This window comes from Danio rerio, chromosome 6 (assembly GCF_049306965.1).
Source record: "Danio rerio strain Tuebingen ecotype United States chromosome 6, GRCz12tu, whole genome shotgun sequence".
In the NCBI taxonomy this organism is placed as follows: domain Eukaryota; kingdom Metazoa; phylum Chordata; class Actinopteri; order Cypriniformes; family Danionidae; genus Danio; species Danio rerio.
In genome coordinates, this window is record NC_133181.1 from 47,806,433 (window position 1) to 47,825,407 (window position 18,975).

The window sequence follows — 18,975 nt, forward strand, 5'->3', positions numbered from 1 at the left end:
CATGCCAAGCACATGCTGTTCAGGTGAATTGGGAAGGCTAAATAGTCTGTAGTGTATGTGTGTAAATGAGTGTGTAAAGGTGTTTCCCAGTGATGGGTTGCAGCTGAAAGGGCATCCGCGGTGGAAAACATTTGCTGAATAAGTTGTTGGTTCCTTCTGTTGTGGCGACCCCAGATTAATAAGGGGACTAAGCCGAAAAGAAAATGAATAAATGAATATTTATATACACACACGTACATATATAGGGTTATGGGTTACTGATTTTCCGGTATTGAAAAACTACCTGTATGTTTTGTGTACAATGTGTGGTTTAATGCATACTTTAATTATATAGACAGAAACAGGAAGCTTTTACCTGGCTTTGAAATGTGTGTGAGGCCCAGACGGACGACAAAAAGTGAGCTGACCTCTCTGGGAATGGGGACTGCTGACGAGACTGAAACATAAATTAGCATTGATCATTTTTGCTCAACATGCCACGTTAATGACTTGAGCCTTACAGGGCTTGTTAGACATCCTGTGGAAATAGATTATAATGGTCTTACTGGCTGTCCCAGAAGTGCAGCAACTCCATTGTTTTACAAATGGTTCTCGGTACATCCAAGGACAACGTTTTTAGAGTTGTTAATGTTGGGTTTCTCCACGCCCTAATGGCCACAAATGCATTTATTTTAAAGATTTTATTTCTTTAAATACTTTAAAGTGTTTGTTTTGGCTAACGTAAATGCAATGTTTTACAGTTTTGCTCAAGTTAACAAAAAGCTCAGAATCTTTGCATTTGGAGCACTAAACCTTTCATTATAAACCAAAACATGAAGACAAAAGGTTAAATATATTGTTACCCTGCAGAAAATAAAGAATAACACATATTAGGCTGTTAAAAAATAGCTGTGTATGCATTTTTTTCTAAGAAATTAAAATTTTTTTTAAATAACCAAACTAATATATAGGTGTATAATCATGGTTGTGTACTTTGTACACATGTATGTACTTGGGATGTTCATTCCAGTTAAAAGCCAACTGACAGCCACTACTCGTTAACTGACTATTAACCTTTAACTGGTCTATTTTCTGTCTGACACATTAAATATTGTATTTTAAAATACTAATTAAAAATTGATTTAGATAACAAAACAAAAACACTGATTGAATCATTTTTTTAAGAAACAGCATGGGCTGTTTTTTTCCTAATCATATTTTTTTTTCTTTTTTTTCTTCGTCATTTAAAAATATCAGACTACCTCAAATTGATGTGCACTTAATTATGGCTCCGCTGTTAATCTTATATCATAAACCTCTGTCAACTTTTTAATAGAAGTCATTAGTTTAAATTTTATGTCTTGGGCGTTTGCTTTTACTTTAGAGCTTGTGTGTTTTTATTTCCTCTCTCACTTGTGGTTATTGTCAAACGAGTCAACACATGTGTTGCACCTTTATGCAGCCAATTAAATAAAAAAAATGTTTAATAATTTAACTGATACTATTACTCAGTTAAAATGCACCCTTTTGTGAGCATCCCTAGTATGTACTTTGAATCTCAATGTATTGAACTGTGTACATTGGGGTAATAGTAAGCAATAGTTGGGGTACAGTAAGCATCATGATGTGGGGATGCCTCTCTTACTTCTGTACATTGTTGGGCCTATTCATCACATTCCAGGCATCATGGATCAATTTGAGTACATCAGAAATCTGATCAATATACCGAAGAAGAAATTTCCTTGAAATTACTGTTTCAACAAGACAATGACTCCAAACACACCAGTAAGTGAGCTATGTTTTGGTTTCAGACCATCAAGATAAAAGTAATGGAGTCTCCAGACCATAACCCAATATAAATCATGAGGGCGGACATCAAAAATGCTGTTTCTGAGGCAAAATCAAGAAATGCAGAAGGATTATGGTATGTATATTAAAGGTGACAGAATTTAGTCAACCCACTGCAAAACAGATGTGAAGCCATGTTTTTACAACCACATGTTAGTCCAGTAATTCACACGAAAGCTAAATCTTCAAGCATTTTTCAGCTAATATAGTGAATATTAGCTTTAATAGCATTTGAATTAGCTTTCAATAAAAGTGCAGTCACAATGACCACAAAAAGCAAAATGAAAAATACCCAAAGATCTCCATAAGGATGTTCAAGTGATTAAAAAAAAAGGTTTAATTTGCGCATAAATGTCATTTCAATGCTTTTTTTATGATGGTAAATCAGAGCGGTTATCTAATGCAAGTGTGTTAAACACCTCAAAGGACGGTAGTGCAAGAAAGAACAATTGAATGAATTGATCTGAAGAAGTACAAAAACAGGTCGCATGCATGGAATCAGATTTTGCGGGTCAAATTAAGTTCTTCCCCATCGCGCAGCTATAGTTTCATCCTCTGCTTCGCAAACTCACCGGTTATAGATCACCCTCATGCATCTCATAAGGAAAGACATCAAACAAATATCCGGCTATTGACCTGTCCTCCCAGACTTGATTGAGACTCATAGCGGGCTGCAGGAGCAGAATGACAAACAAAGGAGGCAGGAGGTTAAAAAAATGGAAACCAAATCGATAGAGATGACTGAAATGACGAAGGACTTGAAGGTCAGAGCTCGTGGTCCCTTAGAGTAGATAATACAGGGACATAATCAATCTCGTCTAATTTAATCTCTCCCCCATCTCATACCTGATCCACACTCATTTTTTTTCTTTCCATGGTCGGGTCTTTTCATTTTCTGCCCAACGACTTGACTGCATTCTGATATTACAATGGTCGATGAAATAAGTTTGCTGAATGGGCTGAAGAACAATGAAAACTATGCTGGCGCACCATATGCTGATTATTCAGAACAATATTGATGCTTTGAGATAATACAGATGTTTTGAAACGTTTTGGTGCTGAAGTATAATGGTTTTGACAAAGACAACAATATAATGATTTTGCTCAGGCTTATTCCTGTCTTTATTGCTTTAGATACTAAAATTATACTAACATTTTGAAATTGTTCTGATGCAACAAAGCAATGTTGTTTCAAAACATAAAAAACACTGTTGTTTTAAAAAGAGATATTGGTGGTTTACATGTTGATGTTCAGAATAATAATTCAGACGAAACCCAGCGGGCACCTTGGTGTCAAAACAACATAAATAAACATAAAAAAAACATGTTAAAATGTTGTTGTGTTTTTGACGCCAATGTTAGATGTCAATTTGAGGTCTTTTTGACCACAAATTTAGACAATTAACATTGAATCGATTGGATGTTAACTTTCTATCTTGTTGTCAAAATGACATCAAATTGACATCTAAGATTGGAGTAAAAAACACGTTAAAATTTGAATTGCAGGACTGCATTTATGATCTGTTTTTTAAGCCAGTCTTATATGACGATTTGATTTCATTTTGACATCATGGTAGTTTACATGCATTGTAGGGATAAAAAAGTGCAAACTGGTAATAGAGGCTTTCAGATGAATAACATTTTTACTACTTTTTGTGCTGTTATTTTAGCGGATACAAGGGCATCAATATGTGGATGTCAAATAGACATGAACGTTTTGACATCAAATCAATTCAGTTAATTTTTACATGTTTTTACATCGCTATAGATGTCAATTTGATGTTGTTGTGACATCAAGGTGCTCTCTGGAAACGTCAACCCCAATCCCCCCACCCTCTAAGTAAAAAAAGGTATGATAACCTTGGATAAAAATATTATGGTTTCTTGGTTAGATAGGAGTGGTATTGCGGTTTTAAAACCTTGACTTTTCCAAACTGTGGGATACCTTAAAAGCGGTTATCGTCCCATGACTTATAATGTTGGATCATACTGAATCAGGTCCAATAAGTATTAGACATTGTAACGCCCGTGCTACAGTGATGGTTGGGTTTAGACTATACTGTAGAATACACGTCACTCGTATAGCTTTGAATGGGGATTCAAGAGTTCACACTTATCTGATGATTGATTATTAAGCTTGTTTGGCATGCTGTCCCGAGAGAGAGCCCTAAGCTCATAAGATCCCCAAGCCCGGGGCTCCCTCCTGTTTGCAAGGCAAGAGGGGAGTTTGAGCTAGATCTCAAGAACTCTCCTACTATAGCTAATGAACAAATAGTAATTGCTCTTAAAAGATAAATGCTTACTAGATTCATATGGTGCTTGGATTAGTCAATTATTTTAAGTTGCATGTTTTTGGACAGTGGAAGGAAACTGGGGAACCCAGGATAAAGCCACATGAGCATGGAAAGAATATGTAAACTCCGCACAGAAACGTTGGTTGGTTTGGTAAGGACTCAAACCAGTGACAGTCTTGCTGTAAGGCAACAGTGCTAACCACTGGGCCATCTTGCCCCCTATCTAGGAAAGGAGGAGGAGTAGGGGTGGAAGGAGGGATTCTTCAAACAAAGATGGCTTTTATATGGAACTTAGGGTATTTATAATCTTTCGTCTTTCGGATGAGACGTTAAACCGAGGTCCCGACTCTCTGTGGTCGTTAAAAATCCCAGGATGTCCTTCGAAAAGAGTAGGGGTTTAACCCCGGCATCCAGGCCAAATCTGCCCACTGGCCTTTGTCCATCATGGCCTCCTAACCATCCCCATATTCCAATTGGCTTCATCGCTTTCTCCTCTCCACCAATCAGCTGGTGTGTGGTGTGTGGTCTGGCGCAAAATGGCTGCCGTCACGTCATCCAGGTGGATGCTGCACACTGGTGGTGGATGAGGAGATTCCCCCCATTGTGTGTAAAGCGCTTTGAGTGCCCAGAAAAGCGCTATATAAATGTAAGGAATTATTATTATTATTATTATTATTATTATAATGACTTACGAATCGCCTGATTGCTGAATCATAAATTGGATAATGCAGGACCAGCTGCAAGCATATCATAAGCAAATCATAATCATAAGCATTTGATAATCTCGAAATTAGTTTATAAATAAACTTCACAAAGGGTAATTTTAATATGGCAAATAAAGCCACGCCAACTAGTACAGGAGCCAATCATCAATCGTTATTAATCGTTACTGACGTTTCTCCAAGGGAAAAGCTCAGATGGGAGAGGTGGCTTTTACAACAGTTTGGTGGTCAACAAGCACACTGGAATATCAGCAAAAATTTGCTTCACATACATAAGAAATATATTCACATAAAGCTTAAAAATCTCAACTTTTAAATGAACCAAGTGCACTTGAAAACAAATGTTTTTTGATTTTGTAATCTGTGTGAAATGAACGCAAGTTACAGTTTGTCCTGTCAAATGCACGTAACATGACAGCAACTTCTCAAACACCCACAAACTTGTAAACAAAGAGTCGCTGTCATTTCTGGAGGAGATTCTCCATTAAGAAGTTGTGAATTACTTCAGAAGACCAGCGCGATCTGACAGCATTATCCAGAGGATGATCATGTGTAACACAGCCAGAAATCAGGTTGATGTCGTAATCTCATTCATTTCGAGTGCGCATGTGTATTAGCTTGGGCAACCTGAAAATATGCCGATTTTTTTTTTTTTTTTTTTTTTTTTTTTTTTTTTCATTCAAACATTTAGAAATGAAACTAATGAGACAGTTGTTTAATTTTATTGGTGATTCCAAATATGTAATGTAATCATAAGCTTGGCAAACAGTTTTGGAGAATTTCATATTTCCCCATTCAGAAAGAATGCACAAGCATACTACCCGAGAGGCATTTCAAAGATGGCAGCTGAGTGAAATGCCTTAAAGGGGCTTAACTGTGAGCTCTTGATTTAGGGTTGGGGTAGACAAATCAAATCACTTTTATTGTCACATCATCAGCAGCACGTGTGCTATGATGAGTGAAAAGCAAATACATCGACAAACGTTAATAACACACAATGTAATAGGTAATTTACAGCTACAGGCTGGAGGACATACTACTACTACTACTACTACTACTACTACTACTACTACTACTAAAGCAACAGCATTAGTTTAAAACAGATTTGATGTTTCAAAAAAGATATTTTAAACAATAATGTTTGCCAAGCTGAATTGTATTTAAAAAAGTGATCATTTTAAAAAGAAAACCAGATCTAAATATTTTTAGCACTTCAAAACAATGCTGACGTGTCCTCGTTGTTTGAAAAACTGTTTTAAAGCTTCAGAGTATGCTTTGAAGCTAATATGGTGGCTTAAAACAATATTGAATTTTTCAAAACAAGATGTTCCAAAACTGTTGATGCTTCAAAACAAAAGCGATGCTTCAAAGTAAATCAGATTTTTTCAGAAGCAGTTCTGACTTAACAATATTGACAATGCAAGGCTGGTTATTGCATTTGCAGAAAATGAAAAAAAAAAAAAAGATGAATGCTGAACATACCGTATTAATATGACTTATTCGAAATGCGATGTCCCCAGTGTTTATATGTTCCTCATAAACCACAAGCCTTCCTGCGCTTAGAAATGTCAAAAATATTACGCTCATTTGCCAGACATTTGTTACAGTTTGACACTTAAACCGCGCGTCCCACCAGGGCCCATATTTGTAAAAGCCAAAGCGGCGGCTTTGACCCTCATAAATTAAAGTGGGTATTCGACAACTCTGATGTGCTTTAAAGAGTATTGAATTCCTGTGAGCTGGATGAATTGCAAGCCGCCGTGTCTTGAAAAGAGGGAGGGCTGATGCTGTATAGCTTACTCCTCTATCATATTCACTGCCCTTTCAAAGTGTATCACCTCCCCTATCGAATCATAATCCTGTTCTGAGATACGCCGACCTGAAAATGAAATATGTTTGCAGGTTTGTAAATGTATCAAGTATTTTTTTTTCCCAGCGTAAGTGTGCAGAACCAATACTTTTAGCACAATCCAAACATTGCCTTTGGCAGCTGAATATGTGTTCAGGTTTTGCTGCCGTAAGCCACTGTGGATTTTTTTCATATCTCTCTTAGGCCTGCGCTTCTGTCTGTCTCTCCCTCTCCAATTCCCTCATCTCCTGAGAGATATATTGAGGGTATTCTCAGTGTCCTCGCTGCAGTTGATCAGCTGTGAGGCACAGAATCCTGTCTGTCCTTATTTGGATGAATGAATTATTAATATTTCACCGCTTTATCTAAAGTTACTGCTCCTCTTGCTTGTGTTGTTTTGTTTTCTAATCTTTTTTTTTTTCCTTTCTCTTTCTCATTCCACAGCCAACAAAGCTGACTTTACATAGGAAAAACACGGCTCTCTCCTCTTGCAGTTGAATGGAAATAAAAGGGATTCTGTGACCTTGGAAGATGAAGATGTTGTTGCCATGGGAACTCTTAATCCTGCTGTCACTCAAGAGCTGCCTAGCAGGTACGATTTCCCCCAAGTTGCCTTTGATAGCTCACCTGTTCTGCATAGTCCCCACTTCAGCAGGGAGAGTGGCTTTTCATTCCTCTGTCTAATCATTTTCACATTCCTCCGGAGACAGATGCATGCTGGGAACATGCTCTCGTGGTTAACCCAGCAGGACATATGTCTTGACACAGTTTCTGATTTTTATTTTGCTCTGAGGCAAAAACTTTGACCGACTTATTTATGCATTTTTTGTTTCTTTTTATAACGAAAGACTGGCATAGGAAACTTGATGTAAAATTAAAGATTGAAGCTCCTTGTTTTGAATTTACGTTGGACACTGAGTGCTGGCAATACATACAAACTCTGAAAACTAGACTGACACAGTTTCATTTTACTAGAACATCTATGTTAAGCTGCTTTGACACAATCTACATAGTAAAAGCGCTATAGAAATAAACATTATTGTTCAGTACTTCAACACCTATAAATGCATTACCTGCATGCGCTATATGAACAACATGATGTGTGTAAACCAATAAGCCATTACATCATGACTACATTTAGCCTAGGGGTGTCAAACTCGGAAGGGCCACAGTCTTAGGCCCCGTTTACATTAATGCGTTTTCATTTTAAAACGTTTAAGTTTTGCTATGGTTACGCCATCTGTCCACACTACGCTTTCGAGCACCGAAAACGGAGCATTTTGGAAACGCTGAAGAGACCATTTTCATTCTAAAACGCTGCTGCTCTGTCTGGATGAGGGAAAATGGAGGCATCTGAAAACGGAGGCGGGGCTGCTGACATTAGCTTCTTTTATTCGGGCTTTTCCTCAATATTAAGTAGCCCACACACAGTTCAGTACTTCATCCTCTCCTTGTAAGTTCAGACTTTGCAATTTTGATACAGAAAACAGACTCCCGAGGACATGTCGGGTAAATCTTCAAAGAAAACAGTGTGTAAACTTATTCACATCATCCTGGATACGTACATTGTTTCACTTTCTCAACAATAAAATGAAAACATGTTTTAAGGAACTGCTATTTTAATATTGATCTTAACTTAACAGACAGCAGAATTGTAAGGCGTCATGCATGACGTCATGAGTGTCATCTTCAATGTATATTTAAAACAAAACAGAGCCTATAACATTACTGCCTCCTTTCAGTTTCATTAAAAAATACTAAACATACTCTCTCTTTTGCTGAATATCAGTTTTAATAATCAATATTGGCCATAAAAGTATAACGTACAATAAGTTTATACATTATAGGAAATAAAGGCAAACAATCAGTCAATATACAGAATGTACGTGGTTAAGTTAATTATTAACTTATCTTTGCATCCAGCCAAAACACGATACCTGAGAACAAGTAATAGATTCAAAGTTCGGGAATATGTTGTTAGATATAGACAAAAAGATAAATTAAATATAACGTTTAACAATTATAGTAAGATTGGATCATGAGGTAGTTTCTTAAAGAACAGTCAGACGAACTATCATCTGGCTAGGAATGCTGCAGCGCATGCCAGAGAGTGTGTGGTCACGTGATGTGCATTTTCAGTGTGGTGTAGATGGAGAGTCGTTCAGAAACGCTAGTGTGAACGCAAATTGTATTCATTCTAAAACCCTGTTTTAAAACTAAAACGTACTAGTGTAAACAGGGCCTTACAGTACACAGTTTAGTTTCAACCCTGCTTCAACACACTTGCCTGTAGGTTTTAAACAAGCCTGAAGGACTCGATTAGTAAGATCAGGTGTGTTTAATAAGAGTTGGGACTAAACTGTGCTGAGCTGCGGCCCTCCATGAGGAGTTTGACACCTCTGGCCTAGAGCTATAAGCATGTTTAGCAACTGAATGGTACTGCAGGTGCAGTTCAGACAGTGTTATATTTGCTACTTTGGTTAGTACGATGCTTTGTGTCAGAATTTTGGAAAGCTGACCTTTTCATTGTTTGTTTTTTATGTATTAAAAAATAGTGCTTGGATGGTCAAACGGCAAGCTGTTGTCCAGCCATGTGTTGTAAATTGCTCATTGATGATAGAAGAGGGTATTAGAGACTTTTGTGCATTGTTCACTGTAGTGTAGGGGTGCAGTATGACAAATCACAAGATGTTGAAACAGTGGTGACCAAGGCATTGTGTCACAGAACTTCAGCCAGTGTAGCTGATGACCAAGCTGCATTCTCATGGTTACTGTACACTTTTGGCAACAATGCAATAAATGGACACAGGATTATTGAGAATGGACTGTGGATGTTTGGATGGAGTGGTCTGTTCTGACCAATGGCATGCATTTGCAAAATGACAAGATGGCACTAAATTGCAACAATATTGGCCTTTCTGTCAGTTTACACCAAGATCTGTCTTAAAAGGCAGACAATAGAATAACTAAGATTAGACCAATATAAATACATGTGAACTAGTTCTTGATGTAGTTAAAGGTTCATGAAACCCCCCTCTTTTAGGTTCTTTTAAAAAAATGCACCATGATGGGGTGGAGCACTGCGAGCAGAGGGAGGAGAGGGCGTGAGGGGGAAAAGAGCTCAGTTAGCTCACAAAATGAGACGCAAACCGTGAGGAGAACCATGATTTTATAGTTTGCAGATTTAAAATGCAAATAAATAAACAATAAGTAATTTAATGTCCTGCTACATACAGTTGCCGTCAAAATTATTAGCCCCCTTAGAATTTTTTTTTTCTTTTTTAAATATTTCCCAAATGATGTTTAACAGAGCAAGGAAATTTTCACAGCATGTCTGATAATACAGTATGTCTGGAGAAAGTCTCAATTGTTTTATTTCGGCTAAAAGTAAAAGCACTTTTTAATATGAAAAAAAAAGCATTTTAGGGACAAAATTATTAGCCCCTTTAAGCTATATATTTTTTCGATTAGTCTACAGAATAAACCATCATTATACAATGACTTGCCTAATTACCCTAACCTGCCTAGTTAACCTTATTAACCTAGTTAAGTCTTTAAATGTCACTTTAAGCTGTGCAGAAGTGTCTTGAAAAAATCAAGTCAAATATTATTTACTGTCATCATGGCAGCAATAAAATAAATCAGTTATTAGATTTAAGATAAGATTAGAGTTATTAAAACTATTATGTTTAGAAATGTGTTGAAGAAATCTTCTCTCCGTTAAACAAAAATAAGCTGAAAAAAATAAACAGGGGGGCTAATAATTCTGACTTCAACTGTATTTTACTCGTAATTTCATATAAACATGACCACACTATGTTATATCATTAGAAAGATAATCGCGTTTATATATCACTAAAAATGAGGAGGACTTCTCTTCTCCTCAATCCCCGGGTCTGAATGCAAACACAGTGAGTAGCAGTGCAGGAGGTCTGCCCTATCTATTTCAATCATTAGCGCTGCCTGTAATCCGGAGGGTTTTAAACATGTGTGAACATTGCAGGGTGAATATAGGTGATGTATTCGAATGGTAACAAACTCAACTGATAAAAGGCAAAGTCCGCCATTCTCCAATTCTCTAACAGCTCGTCCGACAAAAATGCTTGCTGCAAACCAACAGCTTTCGGTGGCCCTGACAGCATCGTGGGGAAAACCATGCAACAAACATCATGGATCATAGAAGCAAACAAATACAACCCTTTATAAATGGCTAACTACTGCATGCCATGTGCGGCCGCGTGGTCTCACAGCTTGCCTTCGGAAAGCACATGCTCTCATGAATAATTAAGCAAGGGATAAGATGGGATAAGAAAACTCAGCTATGAATATTAATGCAAAACAGACACGTCATCAATGGACAGGCAGATCACCAATTTTGATCCCTCCCGAATTTTATTTATTTATTTTTTAACCTGGAAGATGTAATTAGTTTTCCCCACAAATAAAGCTGACACTTGCTAACGTTGTCTTAGCTTATGCTCAGCACACAAATCTGTTAAAATCACAAAAAAGTACTCAAGGGTTCCCTAAAGTTTGAAATCAGTTTTACCAAATGAAATCACACAAATGTTAGCACTTTTTTTGACTTTCAAAGATTGCATCTTAATAATCTGTGCTTTTTGGTGTATGTTATTTACGCTTAATTTGAAAACAATGCCAGTGCAGTAAAATAAAATAAATACACTTCTACTACAGATGCATATTGTATGCAGTATTGCCTCTCACATAAAGTGATCTAGTTTCAGGATGTTTAGATATTCTGTCTAGAAACACAGACAAATGTTTCATACAGACAAAAGTATGTATGTATTTACCTTTTAATGTAGGCAGTTTCTTTATGCATTATGTTTGTTCACATTCACATACAGCATTTAACGTCAGAAATAAACGATATGTACTTTTATAATTAGGTCTGTTCTTTTTGTTATGCTATATTTAACTATGCCATGTTGTTTTCTTTTACAATACACCTTCAGAAAAACCTGCAATCTGCCAGCTTTATAGAACATTGAAAGAGTTAATGCCATTATTTTCAGCACTTAGCTGACTTTGGATGTGTGATAAATCTCTGCCATGCCTATAATCAAACCCTGCCAGCTTCAAATTGTTTCTAAAGTATTGTAAAATTAACACATAAAAGTGCTTATTATTTCTCCAATGGTTAGTGCAACTCTCAGCACATACTGCACCGCTGTAAGGAAGAGGCAGGTGCCCTATTTAAACCAACCAATGTTCCACACTTAGTGCCAGTGCTCCAGTTATTGCCGTTGTTGTGCTACAGTAACTATGCCAACTCAAATGGGCATTTGCATTCAAGCCACAGGTGCTCTTTTGATTGCACAGCTTGATATTCAGAAAGCTTAGCTGGAGAGAAGAAAGTGCAGAGGCCAGGCAGACCTCAGATTGAAGGGCAGCAGCTATTCAGCACAGAGACCAAAGCCACATATCTAACAAACTGCCGTAGCTTTGAAGACGGACTTTTATTTCAAGGTGGCATGTTATGCTCCTTTTCGTAAGATGTCAAATAAATAAATGTCCTCAGAATGTGTCTGTGAAGTTTCAGCTCAAAATACACCACAAATCATTTATTACAGCCAAAATATTTTTATGTGTCCCTCTAAATGCAAATAAGCTGTTGCTTTCCAGAAGAGGGCGGGGCATTTACACTCTTTGACACTTTATATATAATTTTTTGATTATATTGTAAACGTCACAAAATAAACATGCCTCATAGAGCCTACACATTCAAATTTTTATCGTTTAGAGAATACACTCACCGGCCACTTTATTAGGTACACCTATCCAATTGCTCGTTAACGCAGATATCTAATCAGCCAATCACATGGCAGCAACTCAATGCATTTAGGCTTGTAGACATGGTCAAGACGATCTGCTGCAGTTGAAACAGAGCATCTGAATTGGGAAGAAAGATGATTTAAGTGACTTTGAACGTGGCATGGTTGTTGGTGTCAGACTTGTCTGAGTATTTCAGAATCTGCTGATCTACTGGGGTATTCCCACAAATCATCTCTAGGGTTTACAGAGAATGGTCCAAAAAAATGAAAATATCCAGTGAGCGGCAGTTCTGTGGGCACAAATGCCCTGTTGATGCCAGAGGTCAGAGGAGAATGGCCAGGCTGTTTCTAGCTGATAGAAAGGCAACACTAAGGACCTACTCTATGCTATCCGTACCATGCCCGACCAGTTTCCCGGATCGTTTGAGAAGTGTGAGTGCACTGAATCGAGCTCAGGCACGGTTCACTTGGACGGCCCTTGCATGGTTGGAAGGGGTGTGCCTGAGCGTGGTTCACTTGGGCTTTGGCGCGGTACGCTTGTGTATGAGTGTCAAAGCCCGAAACTGAGAGACGTGACTTTAAGGGACTATTTATGTGGATTTATTAATCATTCTTACTGTTCAATGAACCAAACTGCTGAAGTTTATTAAATACGCAAACCCCTCACTGCACGACAGCTGCGAACCTTCAGCAAACCTACTAATTCCTGCAGCACGAGGACTTTATGATTGTTTATGAGCGCCCGATTGTAATGTGATTGCGGGCCGTCGGGGAAGACGGGAGGGGGGACAAGCGTGCATTGGCCCGGTTCGAGGCAACTGTACATAGTGTGAGTACGGCCTAACTCAAATCTCTGAATGCACAACACAATAAACCTTGAGGAGGATGGGCAGCAGAAGACCACACCAGTGCCACTCATGTCAGCTAAGAACAGGAAACTAAGGCTACAATTCGCATAGACTCACCAAAATTGGACAATAGAAGATTGAAAAAACATTGCCTGATCTGATGACGATTTATGTTGCGACATTTGGATGCCAGGGTCAGAGTTTGGCATCAACAACATAACAAGCATGGATCCAACCTGCCTTGTATCAACAGCTTATGCTGCTGGTGGTGGTGTTATGGTGTGGGGGATATTTTCTTGGCACACTTTAGGCCTATTAGGACCAATTGAGCATCATGTAAACGCCACAGCCTATATGAGTACTGTTGCTGACCATGACCAACTGCATGATGCTTTCATGTCAATATAGACCAAAATCTCTGTGGAATATTTCCAGTACCATGTTGAATCTCTGCCACGAAGTATTAAGGCAGTTCTGAAGGCAAAAGGGGTTCCAACCTGGTACTAGCAAGGTGTACCTAATAAAGTGTAGTAAATGAGTGTAGGTCTTATTTAAAGGAGGAGTAATAATATTAAACATTCAGATACTGTGAACAGCCCTATTAGGATGTGGTTATTATTAAAACAGTGCATAGGAATCTATTGAACTATGTTAACTGTACTCATTTGAAAAGATCCCTGCCTCTTATTTTGGTCACTGAGTGCAAATGAATTATTAATAAGATCCAGAATGTTAATAGTTATAGTGTACAAACCATTTAAGCAATCATTTTATTAGCCTGATTTTCCGATATAATAATACAATATGCACATTCCATGAAATGAATGTACATATTGTGGTTAAACTGTATTGAAACAATGAATTCAGAATAGATTCTTTCCCATCACTAGTCATCAGCGTCACATGATGATTCTAAAGAAATCTATAACATACTGCTCTTTTGGTGCTCAAGAAAAAAATGTCTTGATGTTATAATTAATATATGCTGTGTTTCGAAAGAAAAGCATTTATTTTACTGTCACTTTCAATTTATTTGTGACCGCCTGTTCTGCTGAACATTTATCGTTTATGTTTTATATTTGCAGTACATTTAAAAATAAATTAATTCCAGCAGCAGATCATCATTATCTGCCATTACTCCAATTAACCGCTCAGAATGAACCAGAACTGTAGATATTTACTCTGAGCTATGTTCATCACTGATGAAAATGATTCATTTCCAAGAGAACATCATTATCCACACTCAAAAAAAGTGACGAGGACATGTCCCAACCGTAAATGACACCTAAATGTGGAATACTGTAAGTGTGTTACCCCTCTCGCTCTAAATGCTTCATTAATTCCTGTCGTTCAAAGGACGTACAAAAGGGAAAGTGAAAAAGGTAACATCTCCCACAGAGAGAAGAGACGGGGGCTTCACCCCAGGCAAACATGGCCGGACACTTCCATTAGCTTGATGATGCGGGAGGGTACTTTTATTTTCATCCTCGTCAAGGTTAGAGACCTGTAAAAAAGAATTCCATTCACCCAAAGAGAACAGGAAAGAATTACAGGTGAGTTTTACTGGGGATGGAAAAGTATGTACAGTATAAAGCCAAGCCACATTTATTTCAGTATCTGTAATGTTATGTTTTATGAATACAAAATGGCATACTGCGACTTAAACAAATAATACAGATATGCCCAAAAACAGGATATGGCATTATAGCTGGTGTAAAAAAATAATAATAATAATAATAAAAATAAAATAAAATAAAACACATAATTGTGTATTTTGTGACAAGTTTTTTTATTATTTTTTTTTTCAAAGTATTTTCTCCTTGAAAGAATAAAAATGTACCTGGTTAATTACAAAGCTGTAAAATTAGTAAGACACTTGAAAGAAAAGACAAAAAGCCTCTTAATGTAAAAATCTCTGAAAGACTTTCTGTAACACTTTAGAATAATTATCCGTTATAACATGTTAATAGTCCATTATTAAACTGTTAGTGAATGAGTTATAAACAACTTGTTAAATAAAAGGTAATAGTTTGTTAATTATTTATAACTGTGCCTTACAGATATATAATATATAACTTACAAGCTGTTAGCTAACTGTATTTTAATGATTTATAATTATACCTAATAAATTAGTACTTTTGTAGAACTTGTTTAATAAAATAGATTTTTATTTATTTTGTTTTCTTGTTTAGCACAAAATGTGCCCACACCTCATGGGTTTGTATTCTGTTGTATACTGCTGTTCTGCCATATGATGGCTCAGTATTTGTTTTTCTATACATTAAACACAATGTTCAACATTCCATCGGTGGCGTTTCTTTGGTAAAATACAGCACATAGAAAAGCCTATGAGTGGAACAAGGTTGGGGTACAAAAAAATATATTTTAAATATCACATCAATTTTCTGTTGCTTGCTCTCATCCATTTGCTGTTCTACAAAGTTTTACTGGTATTAGTAGATGGTTAACAAACGACACTGAAAAAAATTGGTACCACTTTAAAATAAGGTTCATTAGTTAATGTGTTAACATGAACTAATCATGAACAACACTTGTACAGCATTTATTAATCATAATTGAACATTTACTAATGCATTATTAATATTTAAGTCCATGCTTGTTAAGATTAGTTATGCACCATGAGTTAACATGAACTAATATTGAACTACTGTTTTCATTAACTAACGTTGACAAACATGAACAAATACAGTAGTAAATGTATTGTTCATTGTTTGATCATCTTAGTAAATGCATTAATTAACATTAACTAATCAACCTCATTGTAAAGTGTGACCAAAAAATTATTCAAAGATGATTCCTTGAATTTACTATTTATTTTTTATTTTATTTTTTATTTATTTTATTTTTTACGTTAAGTGGTTGTAAACTATTTATTTAGGCTGAATTTAAACCAACAAATTAAGTTAAACATTATTAAATTAAATTTGTTTGTTTAAATTCAACACAAATAAATGGTTTGCAAAAGTTCTGCAGACATTTTTTTTTTCAGTGTATGAACAACTGATTGGTAAAGTGTGAGTTAATATATTAGTTAAGTGTTATTTAATAGTTTATATATGTTTGGACATTATTCTAGTTGCAACTATTCTTTATTTACTAACAGTTAATAAATGAAGAATAGTTGCAACTAGAATAACATCCCAATAACATACATAAATGATTAACTGATACTTAACACGTTTTTAGTAAGTAATTTACTAACAGCTTGTTCATGATCTATTAGTAATTTATTAGGAATAGTTATAAATCATTAAAATACAGTTAACAAGCAATTTATAACTCATTCATTAACAGTTTATTAATGGACTATTAACTAGTTATAACGGATAGTTATTTTAAAGTGTTACCAGACTTTCTTCTTAAAGAAGCTTTTCCACGGTGAATATAAGAACATTGTCACATTATTCATTGACTTGTTTATCAAGAGGTTAAACTTATTGCAATTTTATCAGATTTCCCATTTTTAATTGAAAATCAGCATTATATATGAGAATTGGTTGTGCTAAGTGTAATGGCTAAAAATAAACAACAATCAATGTTGAGAGTAAGTAGTTACATGTAATGGTGTTATGCAATTTATTTACAAAATAAATGTAACAGTAATTTGTTACAGTTGAGAAAAATGTGTAAATAAATACAGTTACTTATGAAAATGTTAAAGATAATAAATGGGGTAACAACTAAATATGTTGACTAATATTAATCTGTTGCTTTGCCTGTTTTTGATATGCACGATGCCTTCACCTATGGCCATTTATTAACATGGTGCTGTTCTGATGCTTTTGATTGGTTTTCTAGTTAAATTGTGAGTACAACAAAGACCATGCAGGTCAGGTAGTTAAAATGATAGGCTACAAATAATTCGTTATGAATTAGTGAATTAGTCATGAATAATTAATTGACCGCTGCTTACGATCATGATGCCATTGTCTATTGTGATGTTTCTCATTAAATATCGCACAATGCCAAATTGGTCAATATCACCCAACCCTAGTACACTAGCAAATAAATTCTGTAAGAAAGTCTGTATGAGCTGCGACCATTTTTTCTTTTTTTTTTTGCTTTCGTGAATAGAATATTAAATGAGAAAACGCATCCAGACACTACAGTGTGTTTTACTTTTCTTCATAAACTTGCATCAGAGCTGCAGCAATGATTTGTCAGTTTGTCATCCTCTGAGAAAACGCTTGATGGTCAGAGAGAGACGCCAGGGGAGCACAAAGCCTATTGTGAATGGTCAAGGAAACCGAAATCACGCGCTTGCGTTTGTCACTTCATGTCAGAATAACAACACATGTGAAAATGAGTGCGGTGGCTAGTAGCAGTGAGAAGATTGTAAATAAAAAAGAATGTAAGGATGTCGCCAGAGTGGCTTTTTGGTTTCTTTTCTTGTGCATCTCAGCCATTAGCAGTCTATCTGAAAGAGTTTTTAGCATAGGGGTAATTTATTGATATGTATTTGAATAATAATTATTAGTTCATTTACTTGAAAGCTCTGATTTGATTATAAGAATTTATTTTGTTTTCAGAGTTTGAAGTTTACTGTATTATTATTATTCAATATTTCATTCATTATTATTAATTTTATTATTTCCATTAGTAATGCTGGTAAATTAAAATAAAGTGGTTATATATAAAAAAAATCCTAATATTCCTAAATGTATTGTTAAAAATATTCCATAATTAACAATATCGAATGATATGAAACATGATATCCTGCTATTTTTTTATTTGCAATATCTCGCAGCCCTAAGCTAAACACTATAGTATTGGTTTTGAATTTATTTTAACATTGTGTATTACATGTATTCTATTAAAGTAGATCTAGATTTAAAATGTCTGTGTGTGTCTGCCTCCCGCATTGTACTACAAAGCCCTGTCCCCCGCAGTAGATTTTTATTTTGTAGGTATTATAAATTGACCAGCATCTCTGAAAGCACAATTGCTTTCCCTGTGCCCCAATTTTGAGAGCTTGTTTATTCATTTAAGAAATGATACATTTCACCAGAGTAATTACCACAACATGGGGTAATTAGGGAGGTGGATTGGTGTCTTGGCAGCAGTCAAGCGAAACAACAGAGCGAGCCACACTGCCATGCGTGTTACAGGCCTGCCAAAAGGAGGACGTCATGTTGATACGCTTTTTGCTACAAGAGGGGAAATGAAAGCTGTTCCTCTGGCACGTGTTTTCCACGCAGATTTAATGAGCTCGGTGTGGGAAGTTGCTGGAAATAAATGAATAGCGCACGTTAGAGATAATGTAAGAGCTGATGTGTTCACACCTGTTTTACGACGCAGATTTGTGTTCCAGATTGTGGGTTATGAGCTGTTGGAAACTCGTCTTGTTATTGTTTTTTTTTCCACCTAGAGCGGATTGTTCGTCATGGACCAGTGTTCACTCAAGAGCCCAGCGACAGTGTTTTCCCTTTAACTGCTGAGGACAACAAGATATTCATTAACTGCAAAGCCAAGGGAAGCCCAGAGCCACATTACAGGTATGACCATTCCACTTTAAAGTTTGAGATCCTATTGAAAGGATTTCCCCCCCTTTTCTTTCACCTTATTATCTTTTCGCTTAATAATGAACAATTGTACAGCATTTATTAATCTAGGTTCAAC

General features: G+C 36.2%; 1 protein-coding gene across 22 annotated transcripts in view; it reads left to right on the forward strand.

Annotated features, from left to right (window-relative positions):
- cntn6 (contactin 6) overlaps window positions 1-18,975 on the forward strand; it is a 262,925-nt gene that overhangs the window by 164,486 nt on the left and 79,464 nt on the right. For 11 of the 22 annotated variants that reach the window (XR_012408183.1, XR_012408184.1, XR_012408185.1 and 8 more), the window contains 2 exons: window positions 7,137-7,284; window positions 18,725-18,851. Coding sequence is in view for 4 of the 22 variants with exons in the window: in XM_073954495.1 (XP_073810596.1) it covers window positions 7,224-7,284; window positions 18,725-18,851 (188 nt within the window). In the remaining 18 variants the exon portion in view is untranslated. Of the gene's footprint in view, window positions 1-1,790; window positions 1,904-7,136; window positions 7,285-18,417; window positions 18,617-18,724; window positions 18,852-18,975 lie in introns of those variants that run through there. The other 11 variants (XM_073954499.1, XM_073954512.1, XM_073954494.1 and 8 more) reach the window with 5 other exon arrangements.